A 24,025-nucleotide genomic window follows, 5' to 3' on the forward strand; every position below is an offset into this window, starting at 1 on the left:
TAGACAAAAATATTAAATAATATCAAAAAATTTTAAACAATTTAATATAAACATTTTTTGTAATAAATAAATTCAATTTACCTCCTTATCAATTTTTATATCACTCATAGTAGAAGAACAAACTCCAACATACGGTGAAGAAGATGAAGCTAACAAAAATGAGATTAATTAGTTAACAATAAATATAAAAATTATTAAACACAAAAAAATATAAAATTTAATTTTTCATACCATTAATTTCAGCCCATAACCAATCGAATAAGTTTAATTTTAATTTTCAAAATATTAAAAAAAATATTAAAAAAAAAGGTAATCTATACGGGCCGGGTTCGGGCCGGGGTCTTTAATACCCGGTCCCGGCCCATCCCCACTTCGGGTCTAAGAGAGTAAGCCCAAGCCCGCCCCGTCACCCCGTTTTTGCGGGGAAAAACCGCCCCATTAGGGGCGGTGCACCGCGGTTTCGGGGATAGGCGGGACAAATTGACATCCCTAGGTTTAGAACAGCTCCTGCTGTGAAGATATTTTAGATCGGAAAATGTTCTGAACCTTAAAATTAAACCCTCAATATATGAGAATCGAGAAAATTAATTTTTTTTTTTTATGCATCAAAAAATAATTTTTTATTATTATATATGACTCCTTCTTCTCTCTCCAGCAAAAAACAAAAACAAAACTCATCATCAATCCCCCTCACCTTTCAACCAAAAAATAAAAAAGAAAAAATATCCTCCAAACCCAAACCCAAACCCACTCCTTATTTCCTCTCTTGCTTTGGATGTTACAGGAAAATTCCTAAGAGAAACTCCTTTCTTGAAAGATGGCAAGAAGTCGAGGTTGCGCCTGAAGAAGTCCGCCACCAAAACCGTTCCGGTCAACACCCCCACCGAGTCTGAGAAACTGTCCGTGAATTCCAAAATTCCCAATTGCTGAAATGCCTAAATTTCTAAATTCCAAATCTCTAATCTTGGTTGTCTTAAGAAAAATATATTTTGCGACGGTAGAATTCTTAATTTTAATAATAAAATTATAAAAAAAAATTGTTATTATTAAGTAAAATATTAGTATCAGTTGAATTTTTATAAATTTTTTATAAAATTTTATAACAATTTTTTAAATTTTTTAAAATTTATAATCTATTCAATTTTAAATTGAATAAAAATTTAATTTTTATTTTCAACATAAAAAAAGCATTACTAATGTGAAAATGAGGATACATGCGTTTGAGTTGCAGTCATGTGCACAGCACATCTTACATATGTTAATTTTTTTAACAGAAAATGCAAAAGGATCAATATTGCAAGTTTTTTGTTTGTTTGGAGAGTGAAAGTATTATAAATGAAAAAAAATTATTTAGAATGTAGTGTGTAAAATCTAATACAATTTAGTGCAACAGTACCGATTTCCATTTTTATTATTACTTTTATTCCTTGTAATTAGTGCATAATGAATGGGCATTGCATAATTCAACCGCATGATAAGAAATGAAAATAAATTAAAAAGAAAAAGCAACAGAGAACACCATGTGAGATGAGTGCTATTTTATATATATATATATATATATATATATATATATATAATTTCAATTGCAGCGTTTGAAATTTGCTCTAAATCAATTTTAATCTAATCAATTTTTTGATAATTTATCTGCAATCTTTATTGTTTATTTTTTTTCCCATCAAAATTAACAATGAAAGGGTAAAAGAGTTATTTTATATTTTTAAAACAAAAATGTTATAGTTTTGGGAATGTAAAATACAATAAAATATTAAAAAAGATATTTTTTTTCCATTTTTATTTATTTCTTGTTCCCCTAAGTCTAATTTTGATCATTTCAAAGATTTTTTTTTTTTTTGAAAATAAATTATCAAATATATATATATATAACATAAAAAAAATTTTAAATAATAAGAAAAATAAAAACTAAAACAATGAATAACAAAATATGAAAAACAAAAAGTCAATGAAAAAGATGAAGGTAAAGAAGATTGAAATTTTGGGGTTTTAGCAAAAAAGTAGAATATTGATTGTAACAGAGATTGAGATTGAGAGAGAGAATTAGAGAGGCAAAGATGAGCATGGGCCAAGGTTGAGCCCACACGCTGGCCTTGTGAGCATGGGCCAAGGTTGAGCCCACAAGAGGGCCTTTCGGGGCGAGTCGTGTGTAGGCCCTTTTTCCATGTGGACCACATCCCTTACCGGCTGGACCCTTCCAATCTCCTCGCCGGCGAAGATTCTTCATGGGATGGATTGACATAAGAGAGGGAGAGGAACTAAATAAGCTTATTTTTTAATTTTGGTATAAAAAAGGACCTCCCCACCCAATCCCATGCCCACAAGTACGTTCATAACAGTGGAGGCTAGGCTTGGATCACAACTCTTTCACTCTTTCACAAGTACATGCTAATGCCAAATTAGAAGAACACAGAATCTGATTATTCTTTAATTTTCAATATATCTTTGTTATTCTCTATTCTTCTGTATATCTATGTTATTCAGACTTTACAAGTTTGGAATTACAGGGACCGTATTTGCTATGCGTTGACTAACGTGCACTTTTTCTTTTTCTTTTTCTTTTTCCTTTTTTTTTTTTGGGTTAAATCAACGTGCATTTAAAAATTAAAAGCCCAAAGAAATATATATATATATATATATATACATATATGTATTTATATTGGTCTTAAGAAAAAAAAAATTTAGAAAAGATTTGATTTTATGCTTTCGGATTTATATATAAATTTATAAATGAGTTTATCTATTTTTTTCAATAATTAATTTTTATTGATTTATCTCATATGCATTTATAAATTTTTATCTGATTTATATTTATAAGTTTTATTATATAAAACTCATATTTAAATTTTGTTTATTTATCTCTTTAGATTTTTATTAATTTATTTAATTAAATTCATATTTAACATTTAAATTTTGTTGATTTATCTCTTTGGGTTTCCATTAATTTAGTTATATAAAATTAATATTTCATAGAATAAAAAGTAGATATTTTATGCCAAATTCTATGTATAAATTAAATTCAAATTTATTGTAAAGAAACAAAAATAAACATGAAAAAAGAGATGTAAGAAATAAAGAAAAGCAAAAGGAAATTAATTATTAAAGGTATAAAAATAAATATGAAAGTTTTTCTGTTTTTTTCAATATCTAAAGGTGGGCCCATATAATTTAAAACATTGGGTATAAATGTAATTGCAGCTACACATGAACATCTCTTTAAAGTAGGAGCTATAGTTAAATTGTTTCAACTGTCATATAAGTTAATGCAAGATTTTATAATTTAATATCTTACATTAAATTATTAAATCATATCAAATATATTTTTGATATCATCTAAACTTGGATCAATTTGTACTAAGTTAAGAATAGAGTGTGTAAATTCCAATACAATGAATTAGAAGATACTTAAGTGTAATAAAACCCTTAAAATAAAAAAATAAAAAAAAAGTGTTATAGTTTGTGGGTAAAAAATGAAATGTAACAAATGAATCAGCTTGATTTTTAAGTAATGTTGAACAGCTAGTGGTTGGACCTCAAAAAACCCATACCCAACAACAAAAATTACAACGCTAGTCAAAGTAGTGAGTCCAAGTTATCGAGCAATGTATCAAATCTAAATATGAAGGATTGCACATGTTTACAAGTTCCAAAAATTCAACATAACTTTCTGTAAAAATATGAGGTAAAAATAAGCTATAATAAAGCATAAAAAGGTAAAGAGTATGCACTTTACAGTGTTAGAGGATTTCCATAAGAGAATTTTGCTAAGTTACCTGTTTACTATTATGAATTAGAGTTGAAAAATCCTAGAACACTAACACGTATCAAAATAGACAACAACAACAATTTTGTATTTTTCTTTTTTTTTTTTTATGGCTATTAGAGCAAGCATATTAGGGGATTTATATCTCATATAAAACTCATGTTGCCTGTTGATGTGAGACCTTTGGAAGAAAAATACAAAGGATCCATGTAATATGCAGCAGTCATGGATTGCAAAAAGCAAATATATCATTTTGGCTTTCAACATTAGAAATGGAGAGAACAAGCAAATATATACATAATTTTTCCAAATCTCAATAATGCTATTGGAGATTTCAAGGATTTGGTGTTTAAGACTGAAAGACACCCAGCTATTGAAAAGTCAATACGCAAAATCTTCCTTAATGCATACCATGGCTATGCACATACCACAATAAGCAGAAATATCAAGGCTAATGGACATGGAAAAAATGTTGATACAATAAATCAATGTTTCTTTCTCATGGATAAGGCATACTTGGTTGAAGATTTTGAGTTTTATATGGGATAGATTAAGGCAAAAGACAATAGTATTGCACTGTACATCCGAGCCTATGACACATGTAGGTGGGCGTGTTCTCATTCTCCATATAAAATGTACACTATCTTGACCACCAATATCATAGAAAGCAAGAATGGAATTTTGATAAATGCCAATAGTAGCATTAATCAAGCACATACTGGATTTGCTGCAAAGGTGATTTTATGAATAACAAAATGCAGGTACAAAATAAAACTTGTGACTGGCTTTATGGAAGAGGAACTCAAACTCCAAAATATGGATTCTATGGAGTTACCCATGAAGGCTGTTAATATCTATGGGTTTCTTGTGGAATGTGAGAGTTTGTAGGGTACAGTTAACCTCTAATCAAAAGCATGTTTATGTAAGGTCTTCAATCCTGATCAATATCCTTATTATCACTATATTGCTGCTTATAAAGAATGTAAAATTACTCTTTATAACATGTGTTTACATTACTACACAGTGGATCTATATCGTGCAACTTATGTGGATTCTATTTACCCTTTTTTAGATGAAAAACAGTCGCGTACTATAGATGATATGTCAAATCGTATTGTTATTCCACTGAGATGGACTTGTACATGAGACGATTGCCCGAGGATGCAACAAATACCATCTTAAGGTGAAGATGTTATTGGATGTAAATGTAGCTAATGCGGTCATGTTGGACATAATAGATAGAGATGTACGAACCGTTGTCTTATAATACACGAGAGAGTAGTAGACCCAATAAAAATGCTTCACATTAGTGATTTTTATTTTAGTTTATTAAAATTATATAATTTAAGTTCATGTATTTCTAAAACAAATTCATCAATATTAGCTACTATCACAAATAATTATATTAACTTTCTAAATATTTTAATGAAAACTATTAAACTTGTTTAAGGGAATGTTGCTTTTTTCTTGTAAAATTGAAAGCTTAAAGAACAGTAAAAAGATTGATACAAAAGTTCATTTCAAATTTCATAACCAAAAATGTATTTTATTTTATTTTTAACTATAGTAGATATTCCTTTTGTATTGTGCTACTAAATAAGTTTAACACTTTATAAGATGTTATTTGACCTGCATCTAAATATTAGTTGCTCTTCTAATCCTATTTATCTAAAAAACAAATACGATTAATTAACGATAAAATATACTTAATTATTAAACAAATTTAAAGGAAAGAAAACATATTAAGTAGGAAAAATGAAAATCTAGAAAAATTTCCACCAAAGGAAATGATTTTCTGATTAAAGGAAAAAAATTTATGTCAAAGGAAATGTTTATCCATCTATCAAAAATGATTTTCCAACTAAAAAAAATATTTTTTCAATTGAGGAAAATATTTTAGACCGCAAGAAAAACTATGGGTCTGTTTGGCCATGTTTTCTGTTTTCTGTTTTTGAAACATTGTTTTCAGAAATGAAAACAGAAAATTGTTTTCTTTTGTTTTATGAAAACAAAGAGCGTTTGGCCATTGATTTTTGAAAACAGTTTTCAATACCAAAAAACAGAAAATATGTTTGGTTACATGTTTTTAAACAAATTTTTGTTTTTATTTTTATTTATTTTTTTTTTGGGTTACATACAAAGTTTTTATTTATTTTTCTTTCATACAAAAAACCTTATATATAATATATGTAGCTATAATATATTTATATATATTTACATAATATTAATTCATTTCCATATTGATGAATTATATACATATATAATATAAAATATATATTGAAATCTAATATAACTTTTTTTTTTCCATTGAATTTTTTTGTCTATTATTATATAATAAAATGTAGTTGATAGTATATAATAAAATTGGTGGTGTCTGGGTTTATACCCCTGAGGTGGAGTCGGACACACTTGGGGTGGACCCACATCAGGCTTTTGTCCACTGCAGCCTTTATGAGTCCCTTCGCACCAACCTTCCCAGACAGGTAATGGGTTTCAGGGACTGTCCATTCGTTGTCAGAGAAGACGATGATCATGAAAGATCAAGAGACACAAGAAGATTTCCGGGTCATAGAGAGGTGTTGATGTATCTGCAGGACTTCGCGAGAGAGTTCGGGATCGATGAGTTAGTGAGGTTGGAGACAGAGGTGGTGTATGTGGGAATGGTGGAGAGTGGGAAGTGGAAGGTCAAGTCCAGAAAGAGATGTGGATCAGCGATCATGGAAGAGTATTTTGATGCTGTTGTTATTTGTGTCGGACATTACTGGGAGCGGTGAACATTTAGCAAGCCAGTGAAGGGGCTGGTCGAGCGACGAAGGTGAGAGACAAGAGAGGCCAAGGTGAGAGAACAGGTGGAAACATCTTTTTGATGTTTTCCCAATTTTGTTTTTTTTTTTAACTTGTTTTCAGAACTTGTTTTTAGAAACAAATGGCCAAACAGGTATAAAATTATTTTGGAAACAAATTTCTGTTTTCAAGAACAGAAAACTGTTCTGAAAACAGCTGGCCAAACAGGCCCTATGTTACTTCAAAATGGCGCATGCTCGTAGTGACTGAAATGGATGAATTTAAATAGTAAGCAACCCAAAAAAAAAAAAATATATATATATATATATATATATATATATATATAGATAAGGATATATATAGAATTGGAAACTCAAGGATTTTCACTTACAAATTAGTTTGAATTCATCATTTAAATCATTTTGTTTGTAACGTCTATATTTCAATCCATCTGAAATTGTGAAAAAACTAAAGAGCTATGCGAACTAAAAATCACAAGTAACGCACAACTAGAACTGGCAAAAATGGACAAAACTAACAAACAAAACATAAAATTGTTAAGATCCAACGGCATAGTTACATAGAAGAAATTCTTAAAGATTAGCAACTACTTCAAATTTCAAAGATTATTTTAACTCATAAGAATACAATATAAATGGATTACACTTTCTTAGAGCTTTAATTATACAGAAACATGCTAGATTGACCACAACAATATTAACTAAAAATTCAAAACTAAAATAAAAAAGACTAAAAGTTAATGAAATAAGCAAAGCAATAGAATGACCCTCAAGATTATAGAATAAGGTCCCTCATATTTACTTTCCCCCCCCCCCCCCCCAAAAAAAAAAAAAAAAAAAAGGAACACAATGCATCTAAAAAGCAATATTGGACCTTGTTTTCACATGAACAATCACTCAATCAAACATAATAGGCACTAGGTGTTTAATCAGGCTTTTGACAATGCAATTTACGATTAAACAAAGAGGTATATCAATAAAGCATGCATGCATAAGTTACTTCGTTAATACAAATGGCACAAATGAAATTGAAAACCTTATTATGCATCCTTGATATCATATTACATTAATCAATCCCATACACTTAAACTATTGAGAAACATACCTAATATTACATAGCAAGCCCAACACCATAAAATCTTATATTTAACAAATGAAGCATTGATTTGAAACACTTTCATAAGAAAACAGCCCACATGACCTTGATTCATATTTAAGACCAATAAATCACCTTTACATGAAAACTTATAATAGATTCTATATTCAATCATCTATGTACTCTTCAAGTCTTACCTATATGGCTGATCATCTTTGGAATTAGTAAAAAATATGCATATTGTAAAATACATTGCTGATCATTCTAAACTCTTAACTTATATAGTATATTTTCATCAGACATCCATCAAACTGCATCTCAATAGAAAATAATGAAATTAACATTGAATTTCTACAACATATAAATAAGATTGAAGTAATTACATTGCAAAACATAAGGAATAGAGTGGGTGAGTGGGATGGCAGTGATGGTGAGGATGATGATAGTGCGTGATTGCCCATGGGTGGCTTAGAATTGGACAATGAAGGCTCGCACAATTGTCTCTTAAGTGGCTTGCAATTGGACAACAATGATGCATTATCTATAACACCCCAAACCGAAAAAATGCCATGAGTTTGAAATTTTGACTAAGTTTGACCAAGATTGACCAAGTAGGTTCCACTGTCGAATTTTTACTATGAAAGGAATTTTGTATTGATCGAGGTACCATGGTAAAGTACTCATCGACATGAGTTCGTAGACTAATAGTATGTCAAAATCGAAACTAAGAATAGAAAGTTATGGTTAAAATAAGATACTATCAAAACTTATCAGTGAGCCTAGAGTTGACTTTTTAATTATATGGATTTTTATGCTGACTCATATACAATGTGATAATGCTCGTCCACGCGAGTCCGTAAACTGGTGGCATACTTAATTTGGACTTACGGTTAAAAAGTTATGGATCTGTAAAGTTGTATCTATTTTTTTTTTAAGGACTGATTTTACCGGATAGTGGAATATTTAAAGAAGCTTTTATTTGTTCACGTGTCACATTTAAAAAGATACCACGTGTCATGACAAAAAAGTGTCACTTGTCACCCTTAATAAAATATTATATTATATTAATGTTTTTCTTTTTCTTTTTCTTTTTCTTCTCTCTCTCTCTCTCCCCCCCCCCCCCCTCCCCCCACATCTTTCTCTTAGTTGATGGGCTGATTGGCCGTGTTCCAGCCATATAACGGCAACACACACTAGCCAGGGTGAGATCTCACAGTTGGGCAATGTCGATGGCTGAGTTCTTGGCTGTTTGGCCTGCGAACACGTCAAAATCAGCAGTCCAAAGCAGACGATCAATGACCTCTCATTTGTCAAACTTTCAACAGTTTCCAACCGTAAATCAGCATTTTCCCCTAGTTTTTGACCCGCTGATCTAAAAAATGACCTCCGTTTGTCTAAATTCCAAATGGTTTGTGAGATGCATTGAAAGGAAGTTTGGTCAAAACTTCCCGGCTATTTTCCGGCCACCGCCAGTCGACTCGAGCACAATGGAGGTTAATAATGTGTTTCTCGTCTCTTTAGCTTTCAATTGATGTCTTGTTTGTACATTATGGATGTGTATTTGAAAAATTACCATTTTTGAGTATATGTTGTATTTAATGTGGTAATTGTATTAAATTGTATATATATCTACATAATTGTGTATAAATATATGCATGCATATTTGTAATGCATATTTTTTTGGATATATATATGCTTAAGTATGTGTGGGTATTCCTTTAACATATTTGTAGATGCTTATATATATATATATAGAGATAAATTTTATTGTGCGGACCATATCTAATTCAAAAAGCGACCGCTTTTGTTATGTATGTGTATATGCATTCCAAAAAGCATCGGCTTAGGTGTGGTCCGTATGAGGACCGATCCACACTGTAGAACTACTATATATATATATTTGAGTATATGAATATATATATATATATATGTGTGTGTGTGTGTGTGTGTGTGTGTGTGTTAAAACAATTGTATATATATACATGAGTACCTATGTATGTGTTTAGACATATGTGATTATGTATAAGTATATTTGAGTGTATATGAATGTACATTGTATGTGTATATATATACATGTATTTTTATAAATATGTATACTGGCATGTATATACTTGTTAAAAGGATTTTGTTATGTATGTAGATGAATATATTTGTGTAAATAATGATGTGTATACTTATATATATATATATATATATATATATATATATATATATATATATATATATATATTTGCATTTTTTAGAATTTCAAAAAATATTATGCATGTTCTAAATTAAGAGAATTGTTGTTGATCTTACTGTGCTATTTTGTATGATTTAAATATATTTGTTATATAAAACTTATCATATGGTTTTGGAGAAATTAGTTGCGATTATTATTGTTGAAAGTATTGTTAAGTTTTACAGTTATATTTATTTTGCATAATAAAAGGCATTTGTTTGAAATTAAGATATGTGTAAATTTTATGTGATTTAATATAATATTGTATAAATAAATTTTAAGGATTTAAGAAGAATAATAATTTTTAATGTATAAAATATATTTATGTATTTGGATAATTGTGGAATTGAAATTATTTTGATAATAATTAATTTTATAAAATTATTGGATTTATATGGTTGTTTAAAGGAAATATAAAATTTTATGGGTTCAGTAAAAATATATAAATCTGGTTGTATTTTATCAAATTTTGATATTTATAATATTATAAAATTTTATAGTTTTTAGATACACCAGTACTGGTGTTCTATATTGTATATATTGTTAGCACACAAATATGTATGGTTGTCCAATAGGAGCCATGGACCTGAGAGTTGGCAAGTATATCCATACAGTCAACATCAGTCGCCCCTCTCCTTGGCTGCAGGATGATTGTTTATTATATTATGGCTATCCTATGGATGTCATGAACCTGAGGGTTGATAAGTATGTTTACACAGTCAGCAACAGCTGCCCCCCCTCCTTGGCCGCAGAATGGTTGTTTATTATGGTTATAGATCAACGCACAAGTTATATTCATGATCGTCCTTACGCGCTGTGTTAAGAGATGGTAGACAGGTATAATGCAGAGTGAGCACCAGCCATCTCTACTCTCTTGGCCGTAGGGTGGTTGTCATTACAGATTAGCATGCATACATGCATAGCCATCCTGTAGGAGCTATGAGTTCAAGGTATGGCAGGTATAGTGCATAGTGAGCATCAGCCATCCTCTCAGTTGAAGGATGATTGTTTTGGCCATGGAAAGTTATAAGCAATCAGCACCGCGAGATGCCAAAGTGATCGATTGCAAGTTCTCTCTTTAACCTCCCCATTAAGTGGTGCTCAGGACATCGAGTACTGTCTAACACTACTGATATATCACATGGTACATCAAGTATTTTTTTCATATATATATATATATATTATGTTTGTATGTATCACACCTTACGGGAGCAATGATGCAATTCAACCCATGAAAAACTTAGTCTCGTAACTATGATGCCTACTAGTTCAAAAGGTCGAATGGCCATTATAAGAAAACCACCCCAGATCGATATCATAGAATCGTGTATTAGTATATTAGATGGCATCATATATACCTCCCCTACGAAAGTGCATATTTTGTAGTATATTTATAAATTTTAAAATTTTATTTTACTTTCTTTTATTTTATTCTACCTATTCATAATTATAATTTTCTATTATTATCCTTATTTGTTATTGTGCTTGTTATTGTTATTATTATCATTATTTATCATTGTTATTGTTATTATTACCATTATTGTTGTTATTGTTATTATTATTATTTTTATTATTATCAGTATTGTCACTATTTTTATTATCACTATTATCTATTATTGATATTATCGTTAATTATTATCGGAGTTATTATTAATTATTGTGATTATTATTATTATTATTATTATTATTATTATTATTATTATTATGATTATTATTATTATTTATCATTGATATTGTTATTAATTATTGTCGTAATTGTTAATATTATTTATTATTATTATCATTAATCGTCGTTATTTTTTTATAATTATTATTATCACTATTGGTAATTCTTATTTTATTTATTATTATTATTTATTATGATTATTTTATTGTTATTGTTATTAACTTTTATTATTATTATTATTATGCAGTAGCCCTCCGCAAGTATAATAGCTTTCGAAAAAATATAAAAGTCTTCAGGCAAGTGTGGAAGTATTTGGGCAAATATGTTAGCATTTGGACAAGTATAGTAGTCTTTGGGCAAGTTGTATTATTGTTATTAATATTACTATTATTATTGTTATTTTATTACCCTCCTATCTACATTATGCATTGCTGTATTCATAAGCTGTATAGAAATATAGAATGGTACTAAGAGGGTGAGTTGGGCCGATATGAATGTTTAAAGGTATTCTTTGTTTATTAAATTATTTATAGTATATATATTTTTATACTTTGTTATTGAAGTGCTGCCTATTATGGAAAATCTTATGGTAAGATGGAAAAAATAAGATGGTATGATATAGGAGTGTGCTTTTATGCAGGAAATTTTTGGAGCATATTCAACCCTTAAGGGAGATGCTACCATATTTTCCGTAGGACAATCCAGTAAGATTTTTTCTGAGATCAAAGCTTATCTAAGGTTCCAATAAAGAATTCTAGATTAATCCTGATACTATTGTACGATGATAGTATGAGGACAAAGTGTGGGAAGGAGAACCAATGATTGGATAATCCGAGAAGGAGGTGATGTGAGAAGAAGAAAGAACTAGAATAGGGATGTCAACGGGGCGGGACGGGGCCGGTTTTTAAAATCCCGTCCCCGTCCCCGCAGGGAATTTTACATCCCATCCCCGCGATTTTCCCCGTTTCTTTAGGTGCGGGGCGGGATCGGGGATTTTGCGGGGCGGGACGGTTTTCCCCATTTTATTTTTTAATTGATATTTTTTTAAAAAAATTATATAAAAAAATTATTTTATGATTAAAATATAAAGAAAATGACTACAATGCAATAAAAATATAATAAAATACATTAAGGAACAAATTTACAATTATAATAAAATACATATTTAGAAAAAAAAAAAAAGAAAATGATTTTACATAAATAAAATTTTATAAAAAAAATAATAAATAAATATATATATATATATATATATCGGGGCGGGTTCGGGACGGGGTTATTATTCCCTGTCCCCGACTCGGTTTTTAGGCATTTGCCCCGAACCCGCCCCGCATCCCCGAATTTTCGGGGAAAAACCGCCCCGTTAAGGGCGGTGCACCGCGGTTTTGGGGATGGGCGGGACAAATTGACATCCCTAACTAGAATGAGGCTTTGAGATTTTTCACTTCTCATTAATGAAAGTTTTATCTTTATTTAAAAAAAAAATGTTTACATTATTTTCTTTTTTAAGGGTGCTTTTGTCCTAAAGTGCAAAAAAAAAAAAAAAAAAAAAAAAAACGATTATTTATCTTCAAAATAAAAACTTATACTATTTGTAAACTTTTGACTTGAGAAGTGGCTATTAACAAAAAAAAAAAAAAAAAAAAGAAAAAAAAAACATTTTTTTATTAGTGTTGGAAGACCCGATTGATTGAAATTTATGATCACGTCCTTTTTGAGAAAGAAAAAAAAAAAACAAGAAGATCGGTTTTCCTTTTCTTTTTTTTCTTTTTTTTCTTTGGCAACAAGGTCACTTTTTTTGCCTTTGTCCAATGTCTGCATTGATTCAAATTTATAATCACCTTTTTTTTTTTAGGGTTGCAATAAATGATCACTTAAAAAAATAAAAATAAAAATAAAACAATAATAAAAAATAAAACTGTTACTTTATTTTTTTTTAAATCTGGGTAGGTTATCTTTTATATAAAACTGCTACTTACCCAGATAAAATATCTGCAGATCATTTATTATTAGGCTTTATACTGTTATTAATTGCAGTTCGTTATATCTATAAACAAATTGAATTAATTAATTACACAGCTAGCTAGGGGAATTAGCGTGTAATTCCCCTATAAATATAAATGTGTTGCATAAAAAAATCATTGCGTTTTAACTTTAATTCATATGTATCATCAAAGATCCAAGGACGGTCTAGTGGCGGGTCATTTCTTAGGCAATGAATATGTCGAATCACATTCAAGATGAAGAAATTTTTTTGTTTTTTTTTTTTTGGCTACAAAGAGAAAAAAAAGAAGAAAGTTACATACATAAAAATACACACACACACACACACATATATATATATATATATATATATATGAGTTTATACATTGGTAGAAGGGCTAATATATACAATACTTCTATTCATGGAAACAACGGCCTTAGCCCATTTGCGTATCCTTGTCTTCCACTCTTTATCGGCCATACTATAAATTTTTCTCTTTCTCTTATCAGCTCCTTCCATGCAAAGATCTCGCTGATCATCGGCAACCAGATAGAGCGGTGGCTGTTCCCCAACTCCCCGATCCTCCAACTCTTCGAGGCTGATACCGGATTCTGCATAATTCATCCCCGCCATTGCCAAAGCTTCAATCGACATTATTGTCTAGCTTCAAATCTCTTCAAGGGTAGAAAAACTAAGAACTATATTTATGTATGTGCTTTGTAGAAATTTTATGAAGAGCCAAAAATATGATGAACTGCAAAGTGATGATTTTCTCTCTCAGACCACAATAAGCTATGGCTAATGTCTATATGGCTATATATAAGTATATACATATACACATTATATGCTAGCTTCTTCATATGATGGATTAATCAATGATGATCTCTTGTTAGAATTCGATAAAGGAAAGAAAATCACGGGCAGCTCATGGCTGAAAAAACCCTTTCACATTACATATGTCATGGTACATTACATTATATATGTATATATATATATATATATAACCATTTTAATCACTGCTTCTAGGATAATTCAATCAAAATGCATTGTTTATGAACAAGCAGTTCAATTTGAATGAGGAAATGACTGAGAATATTGACCAGGTAAATTTATGAGTTTGGAAATCAATCTTTTATATCATTTTGCACATTTGAATGAAATATACATGTGTCAAAGAGAAAGAAACCCAAATTATAAACCCTTAACGACTATATTGTAAAAGTCAACGGTCTAGGCAGTACTATCCGTATTACTTTGGACTTGACTAGCCCTAAAACTCTTATGAATATTCGACTCTGCCTTTTGCTTTTCACGAGCATAGCATGCACTGCATTTCCAATAGATATCGGTACTAGGAAAGGATTATGTTATGGTTGAAACGTTTGAATTCAAATTATGATAAATATTTATATAGTACTTGCAAGAGAATGATACGGAACTTTTTCTTTTTTTTAATAAATTAATGCAAAATATCTTATGCTACGGAAACACGTACGAGTTTTCACATGGGAGAGACTGAATTAAAAATAATAATAATAATAGTAATAATAATAATAATAAAACCCTTTTTTGTTTTTATATGCTGTTGCTTATTTATAAAAGTAATTGCATATTGCCATATTTAGCAGTAATATTGTTATAATAAATTAATTTATCCTCAATTAAGTTAACTTTTAGTTAATTGACAAAGCGAAAAATTATGAAGAAGCCAATTAAATATCTATACAAATTTACTCAGTAAATTATTTTTTAAAACAAAAAAAAGAAAAAGCATAAATAAAAATTTCTTTTTACAAAAAATTTTGTTGGATTCCTAGCCTCAACCTGGTGGCGATCTAGCTGGTTGGCAGAGGCACTCTAACCGGTAAAATATTATGTATGATAGCGGTACTGATACTGTATTTATTGCTTAATTTATTCATTAATATAGAGCCTTGACCCTTATCCAAGTCAAGTAGCAACTAAGTTAACACAATTTTAGGATTGGAAATAAGCTAGAGCAGTTCGTGATTAACTCGAATTATTTTTAATCATTCAAATTTAACTCATAAAAAACTGAGTCAAACTTAAACAAAAAATGAAGTTCATGAATCTATCTTGAACAATAAATTAAGTTTGTGATTAGGTTTGAATTTTTTATTTATATATCTATATATCTATATAAAAGTTATATTATAAATTTAAATATATTGAATATTTATAATATATAAACAATATTTTTATATTTATAATTTATAATTTCCTTGAAATAAATTAATTTTATAATAAAAATTAATAGAATAAATGATATTTATTAATAACTAATATTAAAATTTTTATTTTAAAAAAACAAATTTTTAAATTTTTAAATTTTTATATTGTAACGAAATAAGTAAAGCTAAACTCAAGCTTTTCATAAAAAGTATAACCAAATTTTAATAAATTATTTCAAAATTTTATGAGCTTAAATCCAGCTTGAGCACTCATAAAATCATAATAATCGAACTTGAGAATATTAATACTAAGCTCGAGCTCATTTACACTACTCAATTTTCTGTTGAATAATCTTCTTTTATAGAATCCAAAATTGATAATGATGTAGAAGAACTTTCATATTTGCTTTTTTTTATCAATGTTATTACCTACTTGACTCATTTTCTATCAGGCCATACGTATTTTAGAATTTTAATCATTCATTATGGAAATATATATAGTTATTAAAAAAAAAATGAGAGTCGTGCATGTAAAAATGTGGAAAAGAGTCGACTTTAAAATATTTGCCATGTTTAATCAGTTTTATTGTTTCTCATTAACTGCAAAAATGTCTATTTATACAAATTGTAGGCTTACAGTACACTAAACAAATAGCTTAAGTTTCTTTTTTATGCACTGTTTATGATTTTTGGTTTAGTTTTTCATATTCAATAATTTTGTATAATTTATTTATTTTAAATATTTGTTAGTATTAGTTTATAATACTTAGAGTATCACCAAATGATGAATGTGAATTTCTATTTATATAGTATAAAAATTAATATCGTATAAATTTAAATGACATAAATGTACACTTAATTTTAAAACTATTCTCTAATGTTACTGTACATTAAAACTATATATTACTATTAATGAATTAAATATTTAATAGTTTTTTTTTTTTTTAGAATAATTTAATTTTCATGAAAAATTTTATATTTTTAGAAAATTTTAAAATATCAAACAGACGACCTTAACATTGTCTAACTTTTTTTTTTTTTTTCCTTTTTGCTACATCAACTTGATAGGTGTTTGCACATACTCAATGGAGAATTTTCCTTAATGATGATCTATTTTTCTGATATGACAAGAAAAAAAAAAATCTAACAATAGACAAGTCATCAAGATGCTCTTACACTTTACTAGACATCTCAAATAATTATAAATTTAAATTAAAAAACATAGACACCAAATTGAAAAACAATTCATTGTGTTTGATTAATTTGGTTATTTTGATTTTTTCTTAAAATTTATAGTTAATAGTTGATTGAAATGTTTAATAAATTCTAATTATAACTAACAAACATTTAAAGCCAAAAATTTATAAATACAATTAAGAAGAAAAACCGAAAACCCACGCATCACCAAACAATAATTTAATTTAGCAACCTCTAACAATGGTTATTAACAATTTCTATAAGTTTACCCTGTAAACCAATGTATTATATTCTAGAAACTTCCCTAACCACTAGTTTTTAAATAAGTTAGTGATATAATATGAATTTGATGATACATCAAACTTTATATTTGAGAAAAATGAACTGTGTAAAAACTTATTAAATAATAAATACATTTTTTAATTACATCCCTTATGTAGCAATCTAATAGTTAATAAAGAATGAAAAATTCATATAAAATTAAGCTGACATCAGTCTATCATTCTTTATTAACTATGGATATATGTCTCTGCAAATATGATCCTCAGTAGCCACATAGCCAATATATAGGAAGGTTGAGCACTGAGTAAAGGCATACATGCAGTACAGACTAAATGAACGAAACGAATTGAATACAATTAAATTGGTAAGGGTGTGAAATTAAACCCGGCCGAATACAAAAATTTACTTTGCTTTTGACATTTTGAATTAATTATTTTACGTCGATCTTCAATAATAATATTCCTATCTAGCTATATCAGCCTTAAGATGGCTCTTACAATTATTTTGATTGAATCCAAACATCTTAAAAGATTTTCATCTTCGACTTCGTCTTCTTCTTCTTCAGCTAGCAAGTGGGGTGGAGTACGTTCCAATCCCTCGGCTTCCCATTCTTCGAAACTTATATGGACGTGACGAGAATCCACTCCTGCCATTGCTAGAGCTTCGAAAGAAATCGACATATCGAAAATAATTATTCTACCACTTCTCTAGCTGTAGTAGCCCAAAATAGAAGTTGACCTCTGGAAAGCTATTACACTTTTGGACGGTTAATTGTATATACGTATATATATATATATATATATACATATATACATATAAATATATATATGTATATTTATATATGTAGTGGGAACTAGGAAGAAACCTAGGTGTTTCAGTACTCCTTTTTAAATCAAATTTTGAAGTATAAAGAGAAAAGTTAGTCATTAAAAAGGCATATTATACTCGTGAACATTTCGTTGACCTAGTTAATTTGGAATTTTGAATGGTAACTGAAGGAAGCTATGATGATGAGGATGATGATGGAACAAGAATTTTCTGTACACTGATTCGTGAAGCGATGATTCAAAACTATCCTTGCAGATTGAGGTGGTTCATATATATATATATATATATCGCACTAAAATCTGTTCGTACTGTTGAAAATTTAATGACCCGTGGTGGAAGAGAGAGACAGGGAAGAAAAGAGAATTTGACCTTTGATTTTCCATTTTGGATTCATATTGACTGCCGGGTTAAGACTTTAAATATATATATATATATATATATTTATCTCCCCCAGTGCTAAGTAGAAGTGCAAAAGAGAATTAGTTTTGATATTTGCCTTTACTTTTAAGTGGAAGAGGTGCAGTATTAATACGATAGTTATAATGAACAGGTTTTAATAAAAAAATTTTGAACTTCAAATTTATATATATCAGTAAGCTTTTCTATTTTGATTTATATATATATATATATATATATATATGTAATTTATGTGATAATTTAGAAATATATATTTTTAAATATATATATATACAGTTGCAGTGATTTTTAAAGTGAAAATGCTTTATTTAGGTGTCCTTTGATAACGTGCTTTTTATGTTTTTGTTTTTTATTTTCTTTTGTAATATATTTATATCAAGGATTATTAATTGTACTTATAACTTAGACGTGCAACTTAAACAATTTTAAACTTAAAGAAAAGAAGAAGGGAAAATAAAAAATATATAAAAGGCAAAAACCAAAACCAACTAAATTTTAAGTTATGTTCAATTTTATGTTTATATTTTTTTCACTTAACTTTGTAAGTAAATTAGAATTTTAACAAGTTATAACTATAACTATCATTTAAATTAAACAAATTATATACATTTAGATACTAAAAAAAAAAAAAACTAAAAACTAAAATCCAACCAAATTATCAAATGATACGTCAACATTAAAGAAATAATAATAATAAATTTATCTGGTTACACCATAAATATTGTGATTTTGAAAATTAACAAAACTGTAGAAAACATTCATAAGCAATGGTCAAAGTCAAAAACAAATAAAGAAAAAGTGTTTGTCTGCATTGGGACCGAGCTAGGCATGAACTTGTGGGTCGGACTCTCGGATACTCCATGAATAGGAGGGCCCATTGATCAAGGGGGATCATACTAGCTTCAGCTTGGCCCGGTCACCAACATGTCCAATCAATTTGATGCCCCCACTTCCCCTTTGCTACAAGCTCCACATTCGAGTGCCTAGAGTATCATTAAATTAACATTAAGCTTTTTTTATTTTCAATCCATGGGCTGATATTATTGCCTATAATTTACAAGACAAGTCAGAGAGTGAGTGTGTGTGTGTGTGAGAGAGAGAGAGAGAGAGATTGCAAAGCTAAAATCTTGACAACCACGACTGAGAAATGAGATAGGATGAGCATTTTACACCCTTTTTCTTTCCACACAAATTTAATATTTTAGGGGAAAAACAATGTTGGAAAAATTCGAACTTCTGTATCAACTTATTTCTTCCTACTCATGTCTCATTTGAAATTTCAGGTTTACTTATATTTGTTATTGTTAATATTCTCATTGTGAGACCATTCTACAGTTTTCCATAAAAGAGTTTATATTTCATCGGATTAATTTTGGATTATAATTTGATTTTTCTTTTGGATCATTTTTACTTGTTGTTATGATTTTGTGTTAATTTCACAGGTGAATTAGTATCTAAAATGTCAGATATTAACTACTAAAATCGTCACAACAAATTATTTTGTACCCATTTAGTGCTATTTTATAGACTAAATGCGTCATAAAGCCTTCTTTAAATTTCATCGGTAAATTGGCTATTATCATCAAAATGATTCTTGAATTGTTGTAGGTTCATTATTGTAAAAAAAAAAAAAAAAAAAAAATTCAAACTTGAAATACATTTTTCACAAAAATCTAACTGTCTAGGATCTTTCTAATATCTAAACCCATTTAATAATGAGTACAATTAATAGGAATCTAATTTTTTTTTTTTTAAATGACATGTATTAAAATGGTTTTTAAGAAATAAAAAAGCCTAAATTCAGAGAATCAAATTCACAATTTGAAAGAAAATAAACAGATGGGAAAGATTTTCACCTATATAAATTCTATTTTTTAGAAAAATTATGAGAAACTAGGTATTTAGATTTATTTAAAAAAACAAAAAACAACTTTATTTTTTTGTCACGGATAACAAAATATTCTCACAAAAAAATTACATTACAAATTGAAACAAAGTTCCCTTACAAACAAAATCATAGTGGTTTTACCCTGTCAAGTTTAAGAATACAAATTTTCTCTTAATTTTTATCACAAAATATTATTTAAATTACTTTTTTAACTATTAATTTTTTTATCGCCAACCAAAAGGAAAATTTATATCAGGAAACTGACTTCGGAATTTTCAAAAATCAGTTGCCTTACAAATTTGACATTTTCAAACGGAAGGTAACTTTATTTCTCACCAAAAATCCTTCTTTACTTTTTTCTTACCTTTCTACGTCCCTTCCTTTTTTTTCTTTTTTTCTTTTTTTTTTCTTTTTTTAATTAATTTAAGGTTGCCTTTGCAGTGTGTCCGGCTAATGAAAAGTACACGTTTTTCATTCAAATCCATTTGATTAATTGACCTTTGCCAGAGAGCTTTCGACGAGATCCATAGGGCAATGTTTACGTAGCAAATGAACACGTTTTGTAAATATATCATCATTCTTTCACATTATATATGCAGTGCAGCGCAACGATCAATTAACCAAATAAATCAATCAAACAAAACCTTTTTAATACCACCTCATTTGCTAAATGTTAAAATCGAACCGTTAATAAACAATAAATTTGAAAATTGAAACATAAAGAAACAAGATCTATCAATAATAATTAGAGTATGAGGAAAGAGCAGGACAAATCAAAACCCTGACAAAGTATTTTATTGAATCACAAAGCAACAACATAATTATTACCCAAAATGACGAAAAGAGAATAATCAAGAATCATAATAATAACCTAAAAAAAAAAAAAAAAAAAGAAGTTTAAATCAAATTCTCTAAAAGAAACATGATTTGAATTTTTTTTCCTTTTTTTGTCACAAAAATATTGATATATATGCACAATACAAATCTAAGAGAAAAAGACAATACCAGATAACAGAGACATATAACCTGAACCTACAAAAAAATAAAATAAAAAAATAAAAATAAAAAGACTTGAAATGTGAGAGAAAATTCAATCCACTATGGCGACCAAAACGCATTCTCTAAACAAAATCCGTCAATGGAATCGAACCCTTCAAAGAACTCCTCGTCGTCCTCCAAATTCGCACTCAATTCCCCACCTTTGACCGCCATTACCTCATTCTCATCCTCTTCCATGGCGGTCACGGCGGACTTACCCTTCTCATCCTCATCGACGACGGCCGGCACGTGACCCTCGAACAGAGACATGTGACCGAAGAGCTTATCCTTCCGCGAGAAGGTGGTGCCGCACGTGCACCGCCATTTGGTTTCGCCGCAGTGCTTGAGGTGACTCTTGAGGTCCGCCAGAACCGAGAAGCTCTTCTTGTTGCATCGATTGCACGAGTACATCTTGGGGCAGTGACTCCTCTTGAAGTGGTTCTTCACGCACACCACCGATTTCAACGCCCTGAATTTCTTGTGCCCTTTGTTTCTGTTGCAGCCCACATACGGACACGAGAATCGGATCCTCGAGCTCGGATCCGACCCGATCTTCTCTGGCGGCTTCGTCAGAGCCTCCCGGGTCTTGAACCGGTTCCCGTGGGCCCGCATGTGCATCCTTAGGTTCGCGTCGCGCTTGAACCCTTTCCCGCATATCTCGCAGAAGTGGATGTGCTCGGCCAGCAGCTCGACGGAGTCAAGCTCCACGATCTCTAAGTCTCCGGCGGCGTCTCCTACTTCTTCTTCTTCTTCTTCGTCCTTCTTCGTAACCACAGTTTCCTCTTCCTCCTCCTCGATTTTCACACACGGAATCGGAATCCGATCCGGTGGATCGGGTACCCGATAGGAGGCGATGAGAGCCGTACCGCTGGCGACGATCTGCTGGATGGCGGAGGCGATCTCGGAGGAGACCATGTCCATCTGGTCCTTGCTGAGCTGAGCGTTGAGGTTGACTGAGTTGGATAGGAAGCCGTGGAGGGAATCCATACTGGCCCGAACCTCAGAGAGGTTCTGGAGCGGGATCCGCGGGTCCATGGAGGGAATCGGGTCTCGGCCGGTGGTATCGGAGGAATATTCCGGCGGAAGCTGGGGAGATTCGCCGAGATAAGGCATTAGTCCAAGGATATAGAGATAGAGATGTGTGAAAGCTGAAAGAAAGACAAAATACAAAGCTGACTGATTAGACTTGGAAATGGCGTCCGATGTCTAATGGCTGTGGGCCCAGTAAGCAGTGGCCATGAGCTCAGGAGATGAGAAGAAATGCTAAGCTGCCCTTCAGTCCGTCAAACATTTTTTATTTTTTATTTAATTATTTTATTTTTTTTATTTTTTATTTTTAACAAGTCGCCGTAAGACATGGGGTTAGGCATTTTGTGGACCCCACCATCGAAAGAAAATATTATAATTATTATTTTTTTTTCTCTTTTTCTATATGGAAAATATAATAATATCACAGAGCATTTATAATCAAACATTGACTACAAATTATTTTTATTTATTTATTTTTATTTTTTTTACATTCCATGTGATATTTAAAAGCAATACATAATGAGATGGTAATGTATATGTAATACCTTTTTTCCCGATTCTTAAAGATCGAAGGGAGAGAAAAAGTGGATGAATTTCATATTCTTCTCCGCCACAGAAATGGGAGAAATGTGCACTGCATTTCGTAGAAGGTGCCCTTCCTATATAATGCCTATTTTTTAAAATTACTTTCTATGTTGTTCGAAAAAGTTTCTTTTGTGTGATTTTATTTATTTTTTTAATAAAATAATATAGTCTTTCTTACTTTCGTTACAGAATATTCAGAATTATAGGAAAAATAAATGTAGTGAAAATAAATTTGGAAAAGAGGAAAAAAAAAATTTGATTGAAAACAAATTTGTTCATTATAATAAAGAATTTACGCACCAAGACCCCTTATAATTTCAGCATTTTGACACTTTATCTCATGTAGAGCTAGTTTGAAGTTGTTGTAGCTTCTAAAAATATATGTTCTAACTGCACTAAAGGAAAAATCAGTTGAAAAAAGAATTAATTAAGCATGTGGTGAACGGTGCTGATAAAATATTTGAAAAAGCAAAAATTATATATAAAAACATCTCTAACAATATTCCTTTTTTTTTTTTCGAAAAACATATTTTCTATTATAAAAAGTATTTTAAATTTTTTTTAAAAAAATAAAGAATGGAACTTTTTCCAAAATTACTACAATAAAAAAAAAATAACTTTGCGTAGGAAAATGTAAAACAACAGTGGTATATAGAAAATATATACAAGAATATTCTTTTTTTATTATTTTAATTAATATAACGCCATAATTGTACATAGAAAATTATAATATGATAAATAAAAGTATTAAAATTTTAATTTTAGAAAGTAAATTTGGCTATCTGTATATTGAAAATTAAACTCACTCTCCATTTTAATTTGTAAATATAAAGAGTTTATTGGAGACTCAAAAATTAGAGTTGATTCTCTATTTTATAGATAATAAAAAATAAAATAAAAAAACATAGAAGATGCTCTAAATATTTGATAACCTTAAATGTAAAATTCCTATAAAATTTGACAATTACTAAAATAGACACATGATGTATATAAACTTTTATATCTTTTTAGATAAAATAGTTAATT

The 24,025-nt window shown here is 29.6% G+C and overlaps 1 protein-coding gene across 1 annotated transcript; it reads right to left on the reverse strand.

Moving 5' to 3' along the window:
• Nucleotides 1-21,118: 21,118 nt before the first annotated feature.
• LOC107425187 (protein SENSITIVE TO PROTON RHIZOTOXICITY 1) lies at nt 21,119-22,772 on the reverse strand. Its single transcript, XM_016035142.4, has one exon. It carries the CDS (start codon nt 22,496-22,498, stop codon nt 21,446-21,448), a length of 1,053 nt encoding a protein of 350 aa, XP_015890628.1. The 5' UTR covers nt 22,499-22,772; the 3' UTR covers nt 21,119-21,445.
• Nucleotides 22,773-24,025: the final 1,253 nt, after the last annotated feature.

This window comes from Ziziphus jujuba, chromosome 7 (assembly GCF_031755915.1).
Source record: "Ziziphus jujuba cultivar Dongzao chromosome 7, ASM3175591v1".
Classification (NCBI taxonomy): domain Eukaryota; kingdom Viridiplantae; phylum Streptophyta; class Magnoliopsida; order Rosales; family Rhamnaceae; genus Ziziphus; species Ziziphus jujuba.